Source organism: Stigmatopora argus, chromosome 12 (assembly GCF_051989625.1).
Source record: "Stigmatopora argus isolate UIUO_Sarg chromosome 12, RoL_Sarg_1.0, whole genome shotgun sequence".
Taxonomy (NCBI): domain Eukaryota; kingdom Metazoa; phylum Chordata; class Actinopteri; order Syngnathiformes; family Syngnathidae; genus Stigmatopora; species Stigmatopora argus.
Genome location: NC_135398.1, coordinates 13,100,330 through 13,123,963, shown reverse-complemented (window position 1 = coordinate 13,123,963; position 23,634 = coordinate 13,100,330). Strand labels below are relative to the sequence as shown.

The 23,634-nt window shown below is 39.4% G+C and overlaps 1 protein-coding gene across 1 annotated transcript in view; it reads right to left on the bottom strand.

The window, feature by feature from the left end:
• brinp2 (bone morphogenetic protein/retinoic acid inducible neural-specific 2) overlaps positions 1-23,634 on the bottom strand; it is a 98,302-nt gene that overhangs the window by 15,758 nt on the left and 58,910 nt on the right. Inside the window, exons 3-6 of the mRNA XM_077615336.1 lie at positions 22,040-22,230; positions 16,970-17,151; positions 14,931-15,036; positions 984-1,220 (exon numbers count right to left, since the gene is read on the bottom strand). Of these exons, the coding sequence (XP_077471462.1) occupies positions 984-1,220; positions 14,931-15,036; positions 16,970-17,151; positions 22,040-22,230 (716 nt within the window). The remainder of the gene's footprint in view (positions 1-983; positions 1,221-14,930; positions 15,037-16,969; positions 17,152-22,039; positions 22,231-23,634) is intronic.

The following is a 23,634-nucleotide window of genomic DNA, read 5'->3' as shown; positions in this document are numbered from 1 at the left end:
AGCGCCAGCCTGTCTTTTTGGCACATGTGCAGCAGTGGTGATTCACATTATCTGTGGTCAGACACATGCATAGAAGTGTTCATTCGTGTTGGAAACTGAAGCACTAACAGCTACAGTATCATTCACAACCAATGGGAGTGTAACAGTGGCAAAACATACACAAACATACATCATTTTCTGAACCACATTATCCTCGTGTCGCGGGGGGTGATAGAGCCCATCCAAGCTGACTCCGGGCCAGAGGTGGGGGACACCCTGGATTGGTGGCCAGCCAATCACAGGGCATGAGGAGACGGACAACCATGCACACTCGCACCCATACCTAGAGGCAATTTAGAATGGCACCAGCTCGACCCAAAAACGGGTTGCTCAAAGCAGACAGGAAAGCAGTCACTGCCGGAGTATGAGCATGACTGTCTGACCAAAAGCCTTCTTTGGGGGCACTTTTTCCGGGTCCATGGCTGATCAGCTTCTGCCGGTGGTGTTTCCTGATTTGTATGCTTTTGACACTTGTTCATCACCGAGTTGTTTCTTGAGTCTTTCTGAGTGTGTGTGTCATAATTTTAAGTTGCTATGTTGTGAGTTTACTTGCCTTTGTACATATGTTTACTGAGCTGCTAAATGTTTGCCTCCTTGCCCCCACCTACCCACTCACAAACTCACCTCATTGGGAAATGTCTGCAGTTTTCATTCATCTTAATGATTAAATACATATTTTATTCTTTTTTTTCATATTGCATATTTTATACAAAACTGGTATACTTTGATCATTTTAAATGGTTTATGGGGTAGTATTAAAGACCGTGGAACAAATTATGTTAACTCAATGTAAACTCTGCTTCTACTTATGAAATATTCAAAGTACGAAACCACTTCTGGAGCCGATTAGTTTCGTGAGTAGAGATACCACTGAATTTCCCATATGTTTTGCAAGCATACTAATGAGAACAGATATACATCATCACAAGATCTTGTACTCATACCTGAGTCAATGAAATCTTGGTTAAAACTCTTCCAGGCTGCTTTGCTTTTTTCCAAATTATCCTCCATGACTTTGATATCAGCAAAGGGACAGTTGCATTCTGGAAAGCGAGGAGAACATCGGCACCAGCAGTCGTTGTTGCGACAAAGTAACTCTCCCTCTGAGTTACATGCCACATAGCTGAGAGCTGCTTCCACAAATCGCCCACGGAGAAACTCTGGCAGTACATCTTGCAGACCTAAATGAATAATACAATGAAATGATTTTTAAAGTTTATTCTACTTGTGCCAAATATGAATTAGTAATCAATGGGGGCGGGGGTTATCAACCATTCACACAAAAATAAATCTATTTAGAAAGCATATTTGTGAAGTAGCTAGATCTTATTGCTGTACATACGATACCCATAAAGGATTCAATAAATAACTTTTTTCAAATAAACTTTTTAATTACCCTGCCATTGGGCTATTTTAAAATACACAGAGAAAAATGCATTGGCAATTGATATATTTTGGGCAACTCTGACACAATTTGACAGTTTTGAAAGTTACTGTTTTGATTAATTTTCACAGTTTACCATCTTGACGTTGAGCTTCCTTGCTTTCTTAGAGCAGCATCGTCTTTGCTCTAATAATATTTGGCAATTTAGCCCCACGGCAGGTGAAGCTGTGAACTGAATGTAATTTCTGATTTGAAGATGCACAGTCAAATTCAACAAAATAATTCAAAATATAACAAAAGATTCAAATGCATCACACGCATTGAATTTTTTTGGTATTCGTATTCCAGTTTCTTTTGAATCAAATTAAAGAAATATATCTCCCACAATGCTAATCAGTGAAACCTCAATGATTCCTCTACAATGCATCTCACACTGCTGACTTTCATTGTTATAATATAGAAATAAATATAGATTGAGGGGCGGCCCGGTGGAGCGAGTGGTTAGCCTCACAGCTCTGGGGTCCTGGGTTCAAATCCAGGAGTCAGCTGGGATAAGCTCCAGCAACCCCGGTGACCCTAATGAGAATAAAGCGGTTCAGAAAATGAGATATGAGATATAGATTGAGGTACATGTGAGGGGATTTCGTAGCTTGGATTTTTTTCGTATCTCGAGGCACTCATTTGCATATAAAAAGCTTACGTAACCTGAAAATGTCATACTTAGAGGCATTCGTAAGTAGAGGTATGACTGTAGTGCTAGCAAACCGTTTAACAGGTTTGAAACTTGTAAGAACAAATCAGTTCCTAGGAGTAGAGAGTAGGAATGTTGTTTTTCCTGCCAATACTAATGCAAGTTCACATCATTTCTGTGGAGTAATTCAGAACTGGTCTGCACACTTCCTCTGTGAATACTCTCTTTGCTTCTGCTGTCCCACTGTATCCTACTGTTTTAATATTCCTTGTGTTCCCTTTCTCGATGTATCTCCCCAATGGTGAATTAACAATATTTCTCTCTTTTGCCACGGATCTGATGACCTTTCCACGCTTGACATCAATGGCTGCTTGCCCATCATATCATGGGGTGTTGAGACCCTGCATATTTTACTTACAAGTTCATGGCATGGTATCTTTTCTACTATTTAACAACCACCAAATACACCAAACTCTGAGAGTAACATCAGGTTTAATAGTATTTTAATTGTTAGACAGAGAAAATCTTTTATCTGTGCTATTACCACATAGCCATGGGCTGAATTTATATGTTACAAAATGATCAACATGTACATAATGGATTTTGATTTTTGTTGTTGTTGCATAAAGTAAGCACTTATTTTTTATCTCGTGTGCTTCTCTGGAACAAAACATGATAGAAAGGAATCTTGATGAATTCATGGTCACATAGCAAAACTAGTCTAGTTACCTAGATACAAGGAGTGGGTCATTTTACTCCCTAGCTCACCTTACCGCACTCAGCACTATACTCAATCCTCAGTTTTGAAAAATAGATCACTGTCAGTTCTGACGGTAAAACCAGGTCACCTATATATTTTGTGTGAGATTGTTAGGCCATACGTTAAGTTTGTAATCATGGGATATTCATTTCCATTTTTCTAAAACTCTACTATAAATAGAAATGGCAGACCATGCACATCTATGTATTTCTGATTAACTTTATGGCCTGCAATAGTTGACATTTAGTTTGGACACTGTCTTCTACAGAACGGAATGACTAAAAGATTCTATACTAATGACTAAGCCTGTCTTTATACAGACAGAGACACTCCAACCAAATGAAAACAGGCAGAAAGTGCACTACAGATTTGCGTTTGCATGACCCTAGCTCGATTTGATGAACGGCAACGGACATTTGTGTTTATCAATCTGACATCTAAATGCACCTACTTCCTTGACAACATCCGCCTCAGCTCAGTCTCTCAGTGAGGAAATTTTTACTTGAAAAGCTGATGGATAAAATTGTCTGGTCGGTAAAGTACAATTACTGCATTGCACATCAGGAATATTGCAAGGAAATATCAACTGGGAAAAAAAAAATCTACCCAATTTTATAAACCACTTAAACAGCAGTTTAATAAAAACTAGCATAGTTCTACACAAAATCTAGACATAAAAGAAACAATCAAGAAGAAATACATACACTAAGACAATAAAACAACTGTACGTAGAACAAAAACCAACTGGCAAATAAAATAAAAACAAAGAGCCAAATAAAACAAACAGTAAAACAAGAGCAGCTTCTGTGCTCATAGCCAAGAAATGAAAATGGGCTTTAAAATGAATTTTTACATAGAAAGTGAAGTAGCTTTTCTGATGAGCAAAGGGAAATCATTCAAGAATTTAGGAGTAGCAACACTATCACCTCGAAACCTCCGCAATGACCAGGGTACTTTCAGGAGCAGCTGATTGGCTAACCTGCACGAAGCAGAAGTGTGATATTGAGCAGCTCAAGGATGTGAGGTGGTGCGCAGGTTTCCTCCGGGTACTCCGGTATCCACCCACATTCCAAAAACATGCATGGTAGACTAACTGGACACTCTAAATTGCCCCTAGGTATGGGTGTGAGTGTGCATGGCTGTCCGTCTCCTTCTGCCCCACGATCAGCTGGCTACCGATTCAGGGTGTCCCCCCGACTATGCCCCAACATAGTCAGCTAGGAGAGGCTCCACCACCCCCGGCGACCCTAATGAGGATAAATGCTTCTCCTCCGACAACATAAAATTCAAGCTTCTGTTATAAGTGTAAAGAAACACGACCAAATGTTACAGGACACAAAAGACAAGAGGAACACGATTATTGACCACTGCATATACCCAAAATTACGTGCAACATTTTGTGATGTATTCACAGAAAATGAATGAAAAGATTGTCTTTGTTGTTCATGTTCCCTCTGTATAAAAGCAAGGCAAATCCATAACGCAATCTAAGAAAAATGCTGTTCCAGCATCTTCCTGTAAACAGACCCCAAGTCTGAAGTCAATTGGGCATTCTTGATCGAGTGCTAGAGTGATCTTGAGCAGCAGGGTTGCCCAATAGAAACTGTTTCCTTACTCTAATTCTCATAAATGTGTTAACAGGATTATGCAAAATGCAAATTTGACCTGCCATACCTGCACAATTGAATTACTCAAATCAGAAGTCACTGTCTGATCCCAAAAATGTATCTTTGTCTTTTGGAATCCAAAGAAGAGCCTTTAAGATGTGTTTCTCGTGGTGTCATCAATGATCCGATATGTTTGTTTCTATGTCTGGTAATTATCTATTTTTTGTGAACAGGCAACCCTGCAGTGCATTGCAATGAATAAGGTTGTCTGTTCTTTGGTACTTGCTCCTTCAATGGTTTGCAAGGGAGACGTAATTAGTGCCCGACATTCTATGCCATGGCAGGTGCACTGAAGTGTGTGTGTGTGTGTATGTGTGTGTACATGCGTGTTTATAGCTACACGATTGGGTGTACTTTTGCAATTGCAAATCTGGCAGGGTTACATTAGGATCTTGCTGGGTGTTCTCTTTCTTACCACTTTGATTCTGTATTTCCCGACTTCTCTAGCACTAAATTAACTTCTGTTACGCTGAGATAGGCCAAATTACCTGCATAACAAGTAAGGGTACTCGGACGTTTCGCCGACGGACGGTCCGCCGAATGGACGTTTCGCCGACGGACGATTCGCCGAATGGACGTTTCGCCGACCGGATGTTTGGCAAACTGTCCGTCGGCCAAACGTCCATCGGCGAATCATCCGGTCACGACAAGTAAGATAAGCAATACAAAACCATTTTATGTGTAATGTTTGTCTACTTTTTTTTCTTTTTTTACATTTAATGGTTGTAACATTACTAGGTATTGAGGAGGATTTGATACCAGGAATTGAGGAATGCATAGAATTGCATGTAACATTCTAGCCCAAGTCGAATTAGTTAAAACTTTGTTTTCCCTAGGGAAAGGTTCCCATTTCCATGGAAGAATGCGTGAACACTAACAAAGAAAACATCTGGTTTTTGGTCACATCTCAGACAAAGCCACCCATCCTCAGATCAGACAGGATGTTAGCTGTATAACAGTGAATAGCACCAGTAATTAGTCTGTACCCAAACCTAGATCTGTGCCTCGAGTAAATCCTGTCTCACGTGTCTACAGACAGTCCTTCTGACTTAAAACGTAGTTTGTTGCGTGAGATTTGTTTAAAAAAAATGTGGGAGCTTAAATAGACAGATCCGTATCTTTCCAACAACTAGAAAAAGAATCTCACAGGCGGTGCATGAAATTAACAAGATCCAAGATCAATTTTGAGTAAAGTTTCTGAATGTTTGTACTTGTGATCTCTTTCTTTATATTTTAGCCATTAAGGAATTTTGGTGAGTGGCTTCCTTGGCAGTTGCTGCATATGAATGAGAACACAACTCGGCTTGTCGATGCGTACTTATTTGGTTAATACATAATATACTTTCTCCTGCTATAGCTACATATCTATAGACTATAGTGTCACTACTAACAACATTAAATGCTTCCAGAACTTGTTTTCTAACCTAACTAGGATTCTTCGTGAGTAGAGCAGCTTTTAACATTTAATTAGCGTAACTTATTCCACAATGTTTAATACTAGCCACTATCAACCATTTAAAAGGATAAAGGTATAGCAATTTTGTATAAAATATGTATGAAAAACAGAGTGAAAATATATAAGAAACCTATTTATTAATCCATTAAAACAACGCCAAAGCAGCTCAGCTCAAACTGAAGAAACAAGTCCATGTCAGAAAGCCATCAAATTTAACTGAACTGCACCAATTCTGTCAAGAGGAGTGGTCAAAGATTCAACCAGAAGCTTGCCAGAAGCTTGTGGATGGCTACCAAAAGCACCTAATTGAAGTGAAAATGGCCAAGGGACATGTTACCAAATATTAGCGCTGCTGTATGTATATTTTTGACCCAGCAGATTTGATCACTTTTTCTGTTAACCCATAGTAAAGTCATAAAAGAACCAAACTTCATGAATGTTTTTGTGACAAAGAAGTATCTGTTCCAATCACTCTATCAGAGAAAAATCCGAGTTGTAGAAATAACTGGAAACTCAAGAGAGCCATGACATTATGTTCTTATCAAGTGTATGTAAACCTTTGACCACAACTGTATATATATATATATATATATATAAAACGATGTTTGGGAAACACAAAAAAGGGAACAAATAAATAAATAAATCCATGCATATTTTTTTCAGTCATTATTTTTAAACTTTTTAAGGGCTAGACAACACTTTGATCATGTGATTGTTTTTCTATTGTATTTTTGTCTTTTGAATTGATTTGCTTTACAGGCAATAATTGTGTTTAGCGGCGCTCATTTATGAAGTTGTTTGTTTCCCTCCTGGTTTCAGTAGGCCGATTTTATATTTTCTGTTTGTGAACTTTAGTAGCATTATGCCAGGTTTCTCAATATTGCTTCTCTTGGGCAGAGATTGGCAGGTTTGAATTTTATTGTGGTCCAACTCGATCCCCTTGGACCATAGGATCTCAGCCACCTGTTTCTCTGTGAACCCAAATTTGCCCACTTGGCCAAACTCTTCATGTCAGATACCAAAGGTGAAGAGTTTGTGGATGATTGATCAAAAAGTAACTTACACTATGACAATAAAGCACAACCAAACTCAGTTTTTCTCCTGAATAAAGCACAACCAAATTCAGATTTGCTCCTGCTACTTTTTAAAACTATAAGGTAGCATCCATGCTCACTCAGAACGGACGAAAAGAGCGCTTGAATTGGTTAGCAGAGATCGTGTGTGTTTGAAGATTGCACCACACCATAGGGCACATGAAATGCCATGCCACTGTAGTATATACATCTTACCTTAGCTGGGAAAAGAGCACTGACACATCCTGTAATTGAATTTACATTTCTCAGGCAAATGAATATAAAACAGGAGGATCCTCTACCTTGTGATTGTCGACATCTTTACTATCTGTTAGTTATTATTTGTTTCGTGATCACTTCCTCATCCAGTGACCATTTAAATCATAACCCCATCTCATCTAATTTTCTGAACTACTTTATCCTCACTAGGGTCGCAGAGGGTGCTGGAGCCTATCCCAGCTGACTTCGGGCCAGAGGCCGGGGGGCACCCTGAATTGGTGGCCGGCCAATCGCAGGGCACAAGGAGATAAACAACCAATCATGCTCACACTCATACCTAGAGGCAATTTAGAGTGTTCAATCAGCCTTCCATGCATGTATTCGGAATGTGGGAGGAAACCAGAGTACCCAGAGAAAACCCACGCAGGCCCAGGGAGAACATGCAAACTCCACACAGGTGGACCAAACTGGATTTGAACCCAGGACTCCCACTGTTGGGCCGACACGCTAACCACTCAGCCGCCGGGCTGCTTGAAATCATAATATAATATAAATCATTTAGTTTTCGCTAGTGCACATGGATGTCCAGCGAAAGCCAATTGTCCAACAGTTTCATGCTAACATATCATGTTTTAGCATGCATAGGTGCTACCGTATGTTGCACCTAATAATATGGAGAACCTTGGGGATGTGTTCAATACAGAAATTGCACCTGCGACTGTGAAAGTGCCTTGATGAAAGGAGTTACAGTTAACTCATTTAGTTTTTTCCCTTCTTGTTTAATAAAATGCACTCTTGGTTTTGCTGTTGTTTATAAGCCTAGGTATCACTTAAATGTAGCTACTTGATGACAGCGATTGCCAAAAGATCTAAAAGCGAATGTATGAGTAAAAGTGATTTTACCAAGCCATAGATATGGAAATTTACAGGCAGCTCATCCTTCAACAAAGCTGTTGTTGTAGTAAAGGGAACAAAGAAGAATGTAAACAAATGACATGACAAACGGAGCCATTCTGCTGGCAGAACAGCCGTTTACAGCTGCACTGTTTGCTTCCGCCTTATTTGGCTGGCATCCTCATCATCTAACAATTCTCCTGGAGAGATATAATGAAACATTACTGCAAAAAGTGGTGACTGAATAATGTGGTCCAGAAAATATTTCTTTTTCCAATAAAAGTTTACATACGTATGATACCCTCCAATGCTTGAAATGAATCGGGTACCACTTCGCAGTTGTTGTTTTTTAAATGCTGGACACTAAAAGAGTTGAAATGGAGTAGTTGGTATTTTAGTGGCTATAATGTTACATGATGTGGATTTATTGATGAAAGTAATCCACATAAAAAGCCATTTATGAATTTATTAACTTATTTATTACCTATTTATTTATTCATGACTAAAATGTATTTTCCTGTGTCTGTATTCTCACCTTCTTGCTACTGTGGCAGTGAAATTTCCCAAATACGGGATGAATAAAGTTATCTAATATAATCTAATACAAATCAGATGGCAACTTAAAAAAACGTTTAAAAGGTTTTAGACACCACAACTTAAAATACTTCTTTATTGTATATTTTATGTTGTGGCAGTAAAGCTTTTCCCCCATTTGTGTTCACATAGACATCCCTCACTGTCCATCTGTTGATGTTAAAGAAATACTGCACTTTTCATTTTGGGCAATTTGAAGCTATACTCAGCCTCCCTTGTGACAATGACTACTCTGATAGGAGTGTGTGTAGGAGTGCTTATCTTAACGTATAATGATGCTTTCACACTGTACTTTGCTTTCATGTTGCCCACTGCAGTTCAGGTTCGGATGTAGGATGGAAAGCCTGGTGCCCTTTCTACTGACTCGGTTAGGTGTCAAGTCATTAGGAGCTTGGCAATAAGCCTTCATTAAAATTATGAAGAAAGCATTGCTTTATACATAAATTATGATACTGAGTAGAGGGAGCCTTTAAACACTTCGCAATATCTTGCTTTATTTTAATTTTTATATTGTCTGAAGAGATGGGCTGTCTGTTAAATTCTGGCACCACGTAGACGATGAATGAGCTGGTCTGTACTTTCTGGGTGTGGTGTGTCGCTAAGGTTTTTTTTCCGGACACGGTAAAGATCGACGATTAACCCAAAGCACATTAACATTGAAATCTTAATGCTGGGATAATCTAACCTTATGATATATTTATCTGTTTGTGTGTTTTGTTCCATTTTAACACGCTCACATTTAGGTGACTTTAGTGACAATCATATTTGCCAACCAGCATTGACTCTCACCACGCACTGGGGAAAAGGCACTTGTTACAAAATTGTTAGATGTTCAAAATAAATTGGATTGTTGTATCCAAAATGCATAATCAGAGTGCAAGAATAAATTTGGCCTCTTAGATTTATAGAAGGCTTTTGGTATTCTATTTAAAATTATAATTTCTTACGGGGACAAGGTATTACCCTAATTTGTTCCTCAACATTTCTACTCCTCTTCTACACTTCTTTTCTTACATATCTACATATCTACATACCTACATATCTACATACCTACATACCTACATACCTACATATCTACATACCTACATATCTACATATCTATATGCATATATATATATACATACATACATATATATATACATATACATACACACATATATATACATACATATACATACATACACATACGTACGTATATATATACATACATATACATACGTACGTATATATATATATATATACACACGTACGTATGTATATGTATGTATATATATATATATATATATACACATACACATACGTACGTATATATATATATATATATATATATATATATATATATATATATATATATATATATATGTATGTATGTATGTATATATACATACATATACATACATATTTTGCAGGAAGGCGTAGATTGAATAGCTTCGGGTCATTGATGGCAACATATGTGCAATATGCGAAGAGCCAGTAATAAGAAGTAATTGAATGTAAAACTATATTTACTTCATTTTCTTTCAGCTACATTCCCTGGGCTTGTTCGTAGTGCGCAAATAATTGATTCTGCTTCCCACTGGTACTGACACTACCTAACACCCCACTTACTCTTTTATGAACGCTTGGCTAAGATCTCACCAACGACCAATCGGAGCTAAGCATTTTCCTGTATTTCATTTGATCAAATCAGAGCAAGGGTTATTTGCATGCTGCATATTAATGTGAAATCTGGCTTTCATAACTGCCAGGCAAAATAAATCATTTGGAAAAGTTTGAAAAGGAAGATCCTAGATATTTTTAACATTTTCATGCAGACCTCATAAAATACCACCGTACAGTATATGTCTCCCTACTTACCCACATACAGTACATTTTCCTGCCTAATCCCCCAAACCATCCCATCATAGCCCATCGATTGAACCCACACATGACCTACATCACGTCAAGTGTTTCTGTGCACAGCTTACATACTCACAATTTTATTACAACAAGCAGGGATGTAGCCATAACCTTTGTCGTGTTTGTTTCTTTTGTCATTCTATGTCAAGAATACAATTTTCAAACACTTATAGTGACAAGATTGCCACTCGATGTTACAATAGTTCTTTTGCCGGTTTACTGGTGCGTGGTGTGTGGGTTTGATTCCCATTAGGTGAAAGTGGGGTTGGCTTCTGTCTCTATGTGTGCCCTGTGACTGACTGCTGACCAGGCTAGGGTGGAGTCTGCCTTTCACCCAAAGTATGCTGGAATAGGCTCCAGCCTCCCACGATTCTGACTAGGATAAGCGGTGTTGAGAATGACTACATTGACTATTTTATTTTTTTAAATAGAGAAAACTTGAATCCTTGGTTAAAAAAAATGACATGGTTAAAATGAGGAATAAATAAATACATAAATAAAACAGCCCTCAGACATCAAACAACAATAATTGTGTTGCTCAGAGTTGGTGTTCATCTCTAAACTGTGCTAGAACAAATAGGTACAGAAATTAAATATTTAGTAGAACTATCCAGACAAAATCATTTCATTCAAATAGTTTCATTAGTGTTGACAGAGTTGTACACCAACCTAACTATGTTAAAATTAGATGAACACACTCATAGAAACTATCACACATCCCCTTAAGGTGTACAACAAACAGGCACGCAATCAGAGTCAAAGATTAGAAAAAAGTGGGAACGATGGTGAGGCAGCACACAGGAAATCAAAAGATAATGTTATTTCTTTCCTGCTCAAAGAACGTGACGCAAAGACATCCAATTTTTTTCCCCCACAGAAGAACATAAGGTTTATAGACTTTCTATTCTGTCTTTTATGATTTATCAGTAGGGCAGAGGATGTGTGAAGTGTCACATGATTAATTCTGCTGCAAATGATAGAATTGGGAATTAAGAGAGCTACAGAGGTCAATATTCTTTCATATATTGTACTTTTGCTTTTGCACACATTTATGTGTTGTGCCTATGATTGTTTGTGTAACCTGTGACTCATCTGTCAGGTGTTGCGGTTACTCTTGCAAGTCATGTGGTCCTGTTTCAGAACAGAATGGCGTAGCAATGTTATGTCAATATTATTTGGTATACGTCAGTTATAGTTAGATTTGGGTATGTTTGTCAGTAAAACAATAACACTAATAGAGTAACCATATTTTCTGCACTATAAGGCGCACCGGATTATAAGGCGTACCTTCAATGAATGGCCTATTTTAAAATTTGTTTCATTTATAAAGGGGCACTGCATTATAAAACGCAGTAGTAGTAATGGTGGTGGAGTAGTGGGAGTGGTAGTAGTAGTATACCAGCAATAGTAATAGGGGATTGTGTTATTCATCCACTAGATGGAGCTGTAGTAGTAGTACTAGTAGTAGTATGGCAGCAGTAGTAGTAGTATGGCAGGAGTAGTAATAGTAGTAGTATGGCAGGAGTAGTAATAGTAGTAGTATGGCAGGAGTAGTAATAGTAGTAGTAGTAGTATGGCAGGAGTAGTAATAGTAGTAGTATGGCAGCAGTAGTAATAGTAGTAGTATGGCAGCAGTAGTAATAGTAGTAGTAGTAGTAGTAGTATGGCAGCAGTAGTAGTAGTAGTAGTATGGCAGCAGTAGTAATAGTAGTAGTATGGCAGCAGTAGTAATAGTAGTAGTATGGCAGCAGTAGTAATAGTAGTAGTATGGCAGCAGTAGTAATAGTAGTAGTATGGCAGCAGTAGTAATAGTAGTAGTATGGCAGCAGTAGTAATAGTAGTAGTATGGCAGCAGTAGTAATAGTAGTAGTATGGCAGCAGTAGTAATAGTAGTAGTATGGCAGCAGTAGTAATAGTAGTAGTGGTATGGCAGCAGTAGTAATAGTAGTAGTAGTATGGCAGCAGTAGTAAGAGTAGTAGTAGTATGGCAGCAGTAGTAATAGTAGTAGTAGTAGTGTGGCAGCAGTAGTATGGCAGCAGTAGTAATAGTAGCAGTAGTAGTAGTATGGCAGCAGTAGTAATAGTAGTAGTATGGCAGCAGTAGTAATAGTAGTAGTGGTATGGCAGCAGTAGTAATAGTAGTAGTGGTATGGCAGCAGTAGTAAGAGTAGTAGTAGTATGGCAGCAGTAGTAATAGTAGTAGTACTAGTATAGCTAGATGGAGCTGTAATACTAGTAGAGTAGCAGTAGTACTAGTAGTAAGGCTAGATGAAGCTGTAATACTAGTAGAGTAGCAGTAGTACTAGTAGTATAGCTAGATGGAGCTGTAATACTAGTAGAGTAGCAGTAGTACTAGTAGTAGGGGATTGTGTTATACATCCACTAGATGGAGCTGTAGTAGTAGTAATAGTAGTACTGTCATCCTTCACAACTTTGCGGCTTCAGTACATCACATTTTTTATATTGGTCTTTTCATATGCTTATAGCTGTAATATTTAATACATACACTTCTTGATAATCTTACTTGTGTACTTGTATTTCTGTATATACATGTACATGTAGTATGGTAGTAATAATAGGGTGTTTCTCCATCATCGCGGCCATGTCTGGTCTACATTATCCACAATATTCTAGGGATTACTGTAGTGGTTGCGAGTTGCGTTATATAGCAACTAGATGGAGCTGTGCTAAAGAGAATTTCATAGAATGATTAACCAATATTTATCCATATATAACGCGGATCGGATTATAAAGGGGCAATATAGGCTCAGTATATCAATATAGGGACTGTTGATAAAATTGTCTTTTAGTTGTCTTATAGTGTGGAAAATACAGTAGTTGCTGATAAGACTGGAATTACCATTGTTGAGGAAATTAGGATTTACAGTAACTTTGTGTGATGAATTGGAATTGTGTCTTCTTTTTGTTTGTTTTAATTGCCCTATATCCCATTGTTTCAGTCAATTTCATTTCTGTTAAGGTAAGGAAGTCTTGTTAACGCTTGGAAGCACATTACATTGAGAGGGCAGGACACCAACATTAAGTACATTTTGTTAATTGGGCCACAACCTTGAGTGCTCCAAATCATGTATAATTAATTATAGAGTGTGCTTTTATTTTCATCCTATTTTTTGCATGCATTTACTTCAGGTAATTACCCTGGGGGAAAGTATGGGTGTGTTTTGTATGGAGTCATTGGATTACAACTTTTGGTTCCCCTTTAGTTAAAATGAGACAGAGAAGAGGAATGAATGTGGAAAATACATTTGATAAATTTCAAAATCTTTTGGTAAATCATGAAGACCTCTGGAAGAAATAAGAAAAAAATACAACCCATAATGTTGGTTTATAGATGGTTTTCTAGCTTTGTAGCTATTATTAATTTTCTATTTAAGCATGTATTAAATGACCTGATCATTTGCAGTTTGCGAGTTAATTACTCTATCATTTGTTTTGACCAAATTTTATAGTTTTCAGTCGCTTTTGGTATATGCAGCTCCTTTTGTTTAGTAGTTTCTTTCTTCTCAACACTTCCTGCTCACCCAATAATATGGACACAGGGGAAATGAAGAAAAGTGGGAAACTCCTGCGCTACACTGTGTTTTTTTGCCCCCTGCGACCTAAAACTGCATGCCATTTGGTACGGATATAACAATTGTTATTGCAATGTAAAATGAGTGTCTTTTTCTGTGCAATAATAAAAATGCTGTTAATCTAAAGCAGAAATACACATTTTAGAGTTTTCATTCCCATATCATCAAAATATTAGCTTTGCATTTTTTCTTGAAATATCGTACTAGAATTCTGAGCCTATATGGCCCACCCCTAGTCCAAATATTTCATTAAATAAAATTCAAAACCCTTTATTCATCCATGAGTGCTCAATATGTAACTTCAGAGGTTGTGATAGGGTCAATGTTGCAGGACACGATCCATCTTCAGAATGCTAAAATAGCAGATTGCCCATGAGACTATGAGTCAGCGAAGCAGAACAGACATATGAACTACTGCACCGTAAAATAAAGGGTCATCCTGGTTGAGTACAGCACAGGACACCTCCTGCGTATGGACTGTAAGTGATATCAGTGTCTGGAATATGTGCCTCTTAGTCAGTCGAAGAAGGAAAAATGTTTGTCCATTAAGTAGTCTTTGGCTCCTCTGAAGTTGTTGTCCATTTAAATCATGAATTTAAAATGAATAGAGGTGAGCGTTTGTTTGCGTGGAGGTGTGTGCTAGAGTGTCACTCAACAATACCTTTTAGATGGATCTTATTTTCTGGACTGTGCACCAACACTGAGCTAACTGAATCCAAGCTGTCATAGTTACTGCAGCCGAGAGGACCTGTCCTTGTTTCAGTTACCTAGGAAACAGGAAAAATAGATCTCGTTACCATATGTATATGAAAAAGATGTGAAAAATACATATCATAAAGAAAAAAAAATAACAGCAAATTTAACATACATCTCTACGTGTGAATTTCGACAGAATCCTGAACAAACTGATATTGCATTGTCTTACTATATTGAGAACTACTATGAAGAACTATAGACTAATATAGTTTTGGATACATTGTGCCTACTCCTTTTGGGTACATGGCAATTGTAACGTACAAATAATAGGAGGATCTTTGTTGGTATACTTGTATTTCCAGCGCATGTACAATTTGTTGAAGGCCAAAAATCATAAATATAATGTCTAGCAATGAAGACGACCAGTTATTCAAAGGGCTTATATGTACAATAAATAATGTATTAAAGATTAACAACAACAACAACAACCAAAAACACATAAAAATCAAGTGAAAATATGTTTATAACGTAACATTCTGTGTTTTGTGGAAAATGTTCAACCGTCTCCCTGGTGAGTCTTGTGTGGGTGCCCAGGGAGTATGCGGTGTTAGATTTTGTCTGTGTAGCCAGAGGTCAGACAGATTCATTTCCAATAAAAGTTAGACTCAGCCAAAGGTGCCCTAAATCACAAATTCAGTTCATAACTTTTTTGGACAGAATAGGCGCATATGAGGGCAGCCGCTGTATTGAGGGTGTCCGGTTTAGTGGTCTTTGTGTTGCATCTCTACTTTTTGCAGATTATCATTTTATAGCTTCACTCCCACCAAGTGTTAAGCGGTCAGGATGAGAATAAGCACCTCCAAATCTGGAATCATAATCCTCAGTTTGAAAAAGATGGCATGGACAATTCAGAGTGGAGATGAGGTCCTTCCCTAAGTGGAGGTGTTTAAGTATCTTGGGGTCTTGTACACGAGAAAGGAAAGAATGGAGGGGGAGATTGGCGGATTGGTGTGTCGTCTGCAAAGATGTGGACTTTGCATCGGTCTGTCATGATGAAGAAGCTGAGCCAAAGGGGGAAGTTCTCTATTTACCGCTTGATCTACGTTCCTACCCATAGCTATGGTCATGAACTGTGGTTCGAGACCAAAAGAACAAAAACTCATGTGCAAGCGGCCAGAAGAGCTCTCGCTTAGAGATAGGGTGATGCGCTCGGACATACGGTAAGTGGTCAGAGTAGAGCCACTGCGCCTCCGCATTGAGCTCGGGTACCTGATTTTGCTGTCTCCCGGATGCCTCTCTGATGAAGTGTTCCAGGCACGTCCCACTGGTTGGAGCCCATAGGGACCGACACAGGACATGTTGGGGAGACTATGTCTCTATGTCTTGCTGTTTCTGTTTTTAGGTTTTTAGGGTGTTTCTTATGAGCAAGACAGCATGGTACCTGGACAGCATACCCCCCTCACAGTTTGAAGATAACAGGTTCCATAGTGAAGTTTACATGTTCACATGTCTGGGTGGATTTTCTACAGGGATGACTCCTACTTCCAAAAAACATGCCTTGAAGGTCAGGCAAAAGTCAAAATTGTACAGTGAGTGTGTGTTTGGTTGTATTATACCATATGAGAAATGTTATTAGTTGGAAACCATGGCATATTGCTTATCCTGCTCATATTCAGGTGGGCTAGGCTTTAGCACCCTCCAGACACTCATGAGGATAAGCAATAGAAATAATTGATGGATTCATGTTGATGAGCAAGCAGAGTCTAAAACTGTGTTTTGAAAAGTCAGTTTAATAAAGCAAACTATTTTATAGGACAACATTTTTCATAGGACTGGTAATTCATGTGAGTTTGCCTGATGAGAAAGTGTTAAATAGTGTCAAATAGAAAACTAGAAGTTCTACTAAACAATCATAGTGTAGTAAACATCCTGGATGCTAAAGCCAAACTGTGTAGCTGTTAAAAGTTGAGCTCACAAAGGATGAGTGAGCATCAAATAGATTACCTTAATTGCTGATGTGGCAATTTGCAGGTGGTGCAGTCTCCTTAGGGTGCTTTCTCGATCTGTGAAGTATGAAGCGGCTAGCTGATGGAGCAGCTCCAAAGACACCACAGTGGTATTACTGTTGCCTTCTGACTTCTTATTTAGCTTCTGCTTGTCCAGGAAAATTGTCAATGATTCCTCACCTGCGGATAAAACACTCAATCAGACAAGCAAAATAAGTAACAGGACATGCAGTTTTCTTTCTTTATTGACATTATTTACATACCGTATTTACACGACTATAAGGCGCACCGCATTATAAGGCGCACCCTCAATGAATGACACATTTTTTTTCCATATATAAAGCATGCCCTGGCTGTTTTGGGGAAAATTTAAGATTTTTAAGTGGGCCTTATAGTCGTGAAAAATACGGTAATTTATTAACAGCTTTGATATACTACATCTATATCTATCTCAATAGGACTACTCTTAACAAGAGAACACCCTTTGGGGAGAGGATACTGAAGGATAAAGAGGGGGAAAGACAGGTCAGATAGGAGTGTCATTGAGTGAGGTGAGTGCGTGAACAATGTTAGTAATGTGTAATAGAGAAAGAACCCAGCATAGGGACAAATAACCCCTGAGAATTATTTAGTCAACATTCTACTTTTATCTATGTGATCATTAATTTTCGCACCATTAGTTTTATTTACTGGTATGTGTTTAGAGGTACAGTGGTACCTCGTCATACGACCGTTCGTCATACGGAATGCTCGTCTTACGGGGGAAATTTCGATCGAATAATTCGCCCGTGATGCGGTCAAAGTTTCGTGATGCGACCAAGCCAGGTTGCCATGGCATTTTTTTTGGCATATCTTTCGTGTATAACAATATTTACGAGCACCGGATGAGCTATTCAGACCAGGAAACGCACAACGCGCATGCGCGGTGAAAAGAGGGCTTTCTGGGTAATGAAGTATACTCGTGCGCACAACGCCGACAGGCAATGGCACTAGGCGCCGTTCGAGGGGATGCGAACACAGATGCTACAAGCTAAAAGGAGCCACTAGCCAGCGCCCCCGAAGCTCCCATGCGAATCCAACAAAACCACCCAGAGCTGCCACCCAGGAACGTGGCGCCCTACGTTTTTCATCCAGCCGGAGATATTCGCACTGCCCCACACCTCCGGCTACCCCCTGGATGAACTAATCCGCGTTCCAGTGACAGCTCTAGCGCTGCTGAGGGTAATCCTCAAGCGCCTGAGGTGGCCCAACAACAACAACAACATGAGCAGCGGCACGATCGCTGATAAAAGACTGCTGCTCGTTGGCAAGTGGTCGTGCGTTATTCGATTGTGAGGACATTTGTGTGCATCATTTTCGGAATATTTTGAAGGGAATAGTACGACAGCAAACAGCCCATCGATAGCGAACGTGAGGGTGGAGTGTTTGTTCCGTTTACGAGTGCGTTGTGTGGAAGAAAAAAAACGAAGCCCCCCGCCCCTTTTGTGCCCCTCTCCCCTCGGCGAAATCTGCCCAATTTTAGTTAGATTAAACACTTTATTTCTATTAAACCACTCGTTATTTATTACTTTGTCAATATATGGCGAATTATAAGAAATAAAACTTTTTTTTCAATCCAATATCCTGTTTCTGGTGTTTTTTTCAGAGAGTTGGAACGAATTAATTTGTTTCCCATTCATTTCAATGGGAAACTTTACCTCGAGTTACGAGTAACTTGTCATACGAGCTCAGTCACGGAACGGATTAAGCTCGTATCTCGAGGTACCACTGTACTTAGTTTTGCCTTCACCCACTATTATCATGGTTGCCAGCATCCTTTAAGACAACACTGAGAAGCCATTGTTAGGGTAGAGTAATACAGTGCACAGGTTAAAATAGGAGAGCTTGGCCTGAACAGCAATAGAGAATTGCGGAAGAGTGTGATGTATGTGGTGCATTAATAGATACATGGGTGATTTTGGACAGGCGACAGGCAGGCACTTGACCAGATGCCACCCTCTGTTGACCCCAACCCCACGCACTGTCAGATGTATGATGCAGTGAACTTAGGGGGTCAGGGACAATACAGTTCTAGTCACCCCAAAAATGAAAATGTTAGTGCCCACAGTAATTCCAATACGTTTTCGAAATGTACAAATTGTATGGTACTAATTCCATAATTTTAGCTGCTGCCATATGCAGCATTGCAGGTGCCATCATATTGATATTCACATGTATATTTTCCCTTCATATAATATAGCCATTGCAAATGCATCTGCCTGATGTAAAACGGTAAAAGGGTAAAAGGGAAAGAAAATCTTCAATATTAAAGTGTATTTTTAACTCAAGGAGGAAAAAAATCATTTTGTAGGCATTAGTTGGAAATGGCGCCCAAAACAATTTCTGGAGTTGATTAGTTGTTGAAAAAAAATACACATTACACACTTTAGTATTATTTTTTGTAATTTGTTTGAAAACAAATACAAATAGAAAATGTTTCTAAATTATGTTTTTATAGATATTTGAAATATACTTTTTTACTATTACAATACAGACCACCGGAGCCAAGCTTGTTAATTACATCTAAAGTCTAACTATCAGTCACAGGCTACATCAGTCTTCTTCGGCTCCGATGCTGAAGCTCCACAGGAGAGTTGTCCATTAAATGGAAAACAAGTGATGGTTGTTTGGATGCAAAAAGGCCGCAAGGCACGAGTATCAGACATGGAGACAGAGAGAGAATGTTTTTAATTTAAAATACCTACTTTCTCTTCCTATCAACCTTTTTTTCCCAATACACAAAAAGAGGCATACACACAAACACAAAATAAATAAAAGACCGTCGAGTGCCATATACTAGGTCTAGAGGTAAAGGTTTCCATGTTGCTGCTTATAGCCTAAAAACAGAATACCAAATATTGTACATTTAAATTTTTCATGGGGTGGGACTGATTGATTTAATGTCCCTGTCAATATTTTGTGAAACTGAACAATACATATTTAGAAAGATCTGAAAATAGTGGCCTAGTAAATCTCTGCCCTGTGAAGGCGTTATCAATCTGGAGCATTATAAAAAAAACAATAGTCATCAATCAATTCCCTCTTTGTACCAACAGCAAAATTATTTTATAGTAAATGCCGAGCAGGATCTGCAATGTGTTAATATTACGAGAATGTCACTACAAACGTAGAATGCCTTGATTTGTGAGGTGTCCAAAATCAATGCCGAGGCAATTTGGTTTTGTGAGTTATTTCAATGCCTAAGAGGGGTGAAGAGGGTAAAAAGAAATCCAATGAAGTAAAACAGTGTTAGAAAGGGGTCAATTCTAAACCTTATCTGCTCTGCCCAGCATTTCTAGCTACTAATGTTTATTTAGATTTGGGATTATAGAACAATTAAAGGGGCGGCATGGCAGTTGAGTGGGTAGCGCGTCGGACTCACAGTTCTGGGGTCCTGGTTTAGAATCCAGGTCGATCCTACTGTGTGGAGTTTGCATGGGTTTTCTCCGGGTTCTCCGGTTTCAGCCCACATTTCAAAGACATGCAGGTGCTTTATTGAATTCAATAGATCTGAGCCATAACATTCTGATTCTTTTTGTGAAACAAATCAAAAATGTGCAAAACACAGTTTTAATCACGTTTGGCCGTTCGCCAATAAGGCAGAGTCATTAACCCAGAAGTGAGAGGCAGCCAAACTTTAAGTTGTTTCTTCTAATAAATTCAATCATATTTATCAGTAAAATGTTTAATACAAGCCGTATACAAAACACAGTTTGAAACATGTTTTGTAAGAAACAAAACAAACGCTGCCAATATAAGCCTGCGGTTTCATTTTGTCTGACAAAGTGGTGTGAGCTGAGTGGATTGAGCACATAGAAGGAAGTGGCCATGCTGGTAAGTATTCTGTTGTTTTGATCAAACCATTTAACTAAAGACTGCTTTGATCATGTGGCAAATGTGTGTGCTGCCAATGATATGTTGTTAACAATGACATGGGAATCGAAACAACAAAGCTTTAGCTGGTGTTGTCTGCAAAAAGTGCACCAATAAAAAAAATCCCTGGATATTCAAGTTTTTTCAGTTATTCATTTTCTGAACCACTCATCCTCACAAGGGTTTCAGGGGGTGTTGGAGCCTATCCCAGCTGACTTTGGGCACTAGTTAGGGGACGCCCTGAATTGGTGGCACGCCAATTGCAGGGCACAAGGAGACGGACAACTATTCACACACACACTCATTTCTAGGGGAAATTTAGAGTGTTCAACTAGCCTACCCTGCATGATTTTTTTTTGGGGGGAGGGGGTGTGGGAGGAAACCAGAGTACCCGGAACGAACATGCAAACTCTACACAGGTACGACCCACCTGGGATCGAACCCTCGACCCCAGGACTGTGAGGCCAATGCGCTAACTACTGCCGGAATGCCTGATAAGTTTTTACTTATTCAATTTCTATGCTTGCTTCTAGACCTGAGAAGGGTAAATATAAGATATCTACCATTCTGTAGGCGCCAGAGATTAAATTTTATTGGAGTCCCAGATGCTTCCATGTCAGCCAGTCTCTATGTGTCTCACTTCCTCATACTCTCCATTTTTTTGCCTACTGTTTTTGGTTATATTTACTCTGCCGCAATCTTTGCCCTTGAATATGTCATCGGTTTCCACTATGCAGAGGAAAACAGTTTTTTACGTAACCTTTTTGGTTATATTTACTCTGCCGCAATCTTTGCCCCTGAATATGTCATTGGTTTCCACTATGCAGAGGTAAACTGTTACAAAAATATTTTTATTGCAATTTCAATAGGTATGGATTTGTCCGAGTCTTAATAATATATTTTTGAATACTCTTTGACCAGATTCAATTACATTTAATTATTGGGTAAAAGTAATGATAGGAGAACATTAATCCTGGGAAGATTTACCGGACCACTAGGGAGTATGACTCCGCTGGAGTTGATTATATTACAGTGTTCAACAATATTGCTGGGCACAAAATGTTTTAAGCACAGTCACCAGTATTACTTCAACAACAAGAATTGAACAGTCAAGTCAGTCAGTCTAATGTAGTGTATACCTAAACTATATCCTTACCACCGAGGGTAGCAGTCACCAGAAAGTGGGTTCCATACTTCTTGATGAGGTTTTCGTTGATTTGCTGCAAGCTTGGTCGTCGCCCCAGTAATCGCAGGTTGCGTAGGAACTCTGGTGCTAAAGGCAACGGAGCTTTAAAGAAGTCTCTCTTCTCCGTTGCCAGGCTGTTTACCTTCCAGTGGCTGAATTCCCTTCCAAAAAAAAAAGAAAAGAAAAAAAAAACAATCAAAATAATGAATAAATGCCGTCTTCATTAAAGTACAACTCAAGTGATTCAGGAAACTTTTTAGACTTCATAAGAATTTGCCTTTCAATATTTTTGGAATTCAAATTTCAATAGGCGGCCCGGCAGATCAGTGGTTCGCACATCGGCCTCACAGTTCTGGGGTCCAGGTCGGACCTGCTGTGTGGAGTTTGCATGTTCTCCCTGGGACTGCGTGGGTTTTCTCCGGGTACTCAGGTTTCCTCCCACTATCCCAAAACATGCATGGTAGACTAATTGGACACTCTAAATTGCCCCTAGGTGGGTGGGTGGGTGGGTGTGTGTGTGTGTGTGTGTGTGTGTGTGTGTGTGTGTGTGTGTGTGTGTGTGTGTGTGTGTGTGTGTGTGTGTGTGTGTGTGTGTGTGTGTGTGTGTGTGTGTGTGTGTGTGTGTGTGTGTGTGTGTGTGTGTGTGTGTGTGTGTGTGTGTGTGTGTGTGTGTGTGTGTGTGTGTGTGTGTGTGTGTGTGTGTGTGTGTGTGTGTGTGTGTGTGTGTGTGTGTGTGTGTGTGTGTGTGTGTGTGTGTGTGTGTGTGTGTGTGTGTGTGTGTGTGTGTGTGTGTGTGTGTGTGTGTGTGTGTGTGTGTGTGTGTGTGTGTGTGTGTGTGTGTGTGTGTGTGTGTGTGTGTGTGTGTGTGTGTGTGTGTGTGTGTGGTGTGTGTGTGTGTGTGTGTGTGTGTGTGTGTGTGTGTGTGTGTGTGTGTGTGTGTGTGTGTGTGTGTGTGTGTGTGTGTGTGTGTGTGTGTGTGTGTGTGTGTGTGTGTGTGTGTGTGTGTGTGTGTGTGTGTGTGTGTGTGTGTGTGTGTGTGTGTGTGTGTGTGTGTGTGTGTGTGTGTGTGTGTGTGTGTGTGTGTGTGTGTGTGTGTGTGTGTGTGTGTGTGTGTGTGTGTGTGTGTGTGTGTGTGTGTGTGTGTGTGTGTGTGTGTGTGTGTGTGTGTGTGTGTGTGTGTGTGTGTGTGTGTGTGTGTGTGTGTGTGTGTGTGTGTGTGTGTGTGTGTGTGTGTGTGTGTGTGTGTGTGTGTGTGTGTGTGTGTGGTGTGTGTGTGTGTGTGTGTGTGTGTGTGTGTGTGTGTGTGTGTGTGTGTGTGTGTGTGTGTGTGTGTGTGTGTGTGTGTGTGTGTGTGTGTGTGTGTGTGTGTGTGTGTGTGTGTGTGTGTGTGTGTGTGTGTGTGTGTGTGTGTGTGTGTGTGTGTGTGTGTGTGTGTGTGTGTGTGTGTGTGTGTGTGTGTGTGTGTGTGTGTGTGTGTGTGTGTGTGTGTGTGTGTGTGTGTGTGTGTGTGTGTGTGTGTGTGTGTGTGTGTGTGTGTGTGTGTGTGTGTGTGTGTGTGTGTGTGT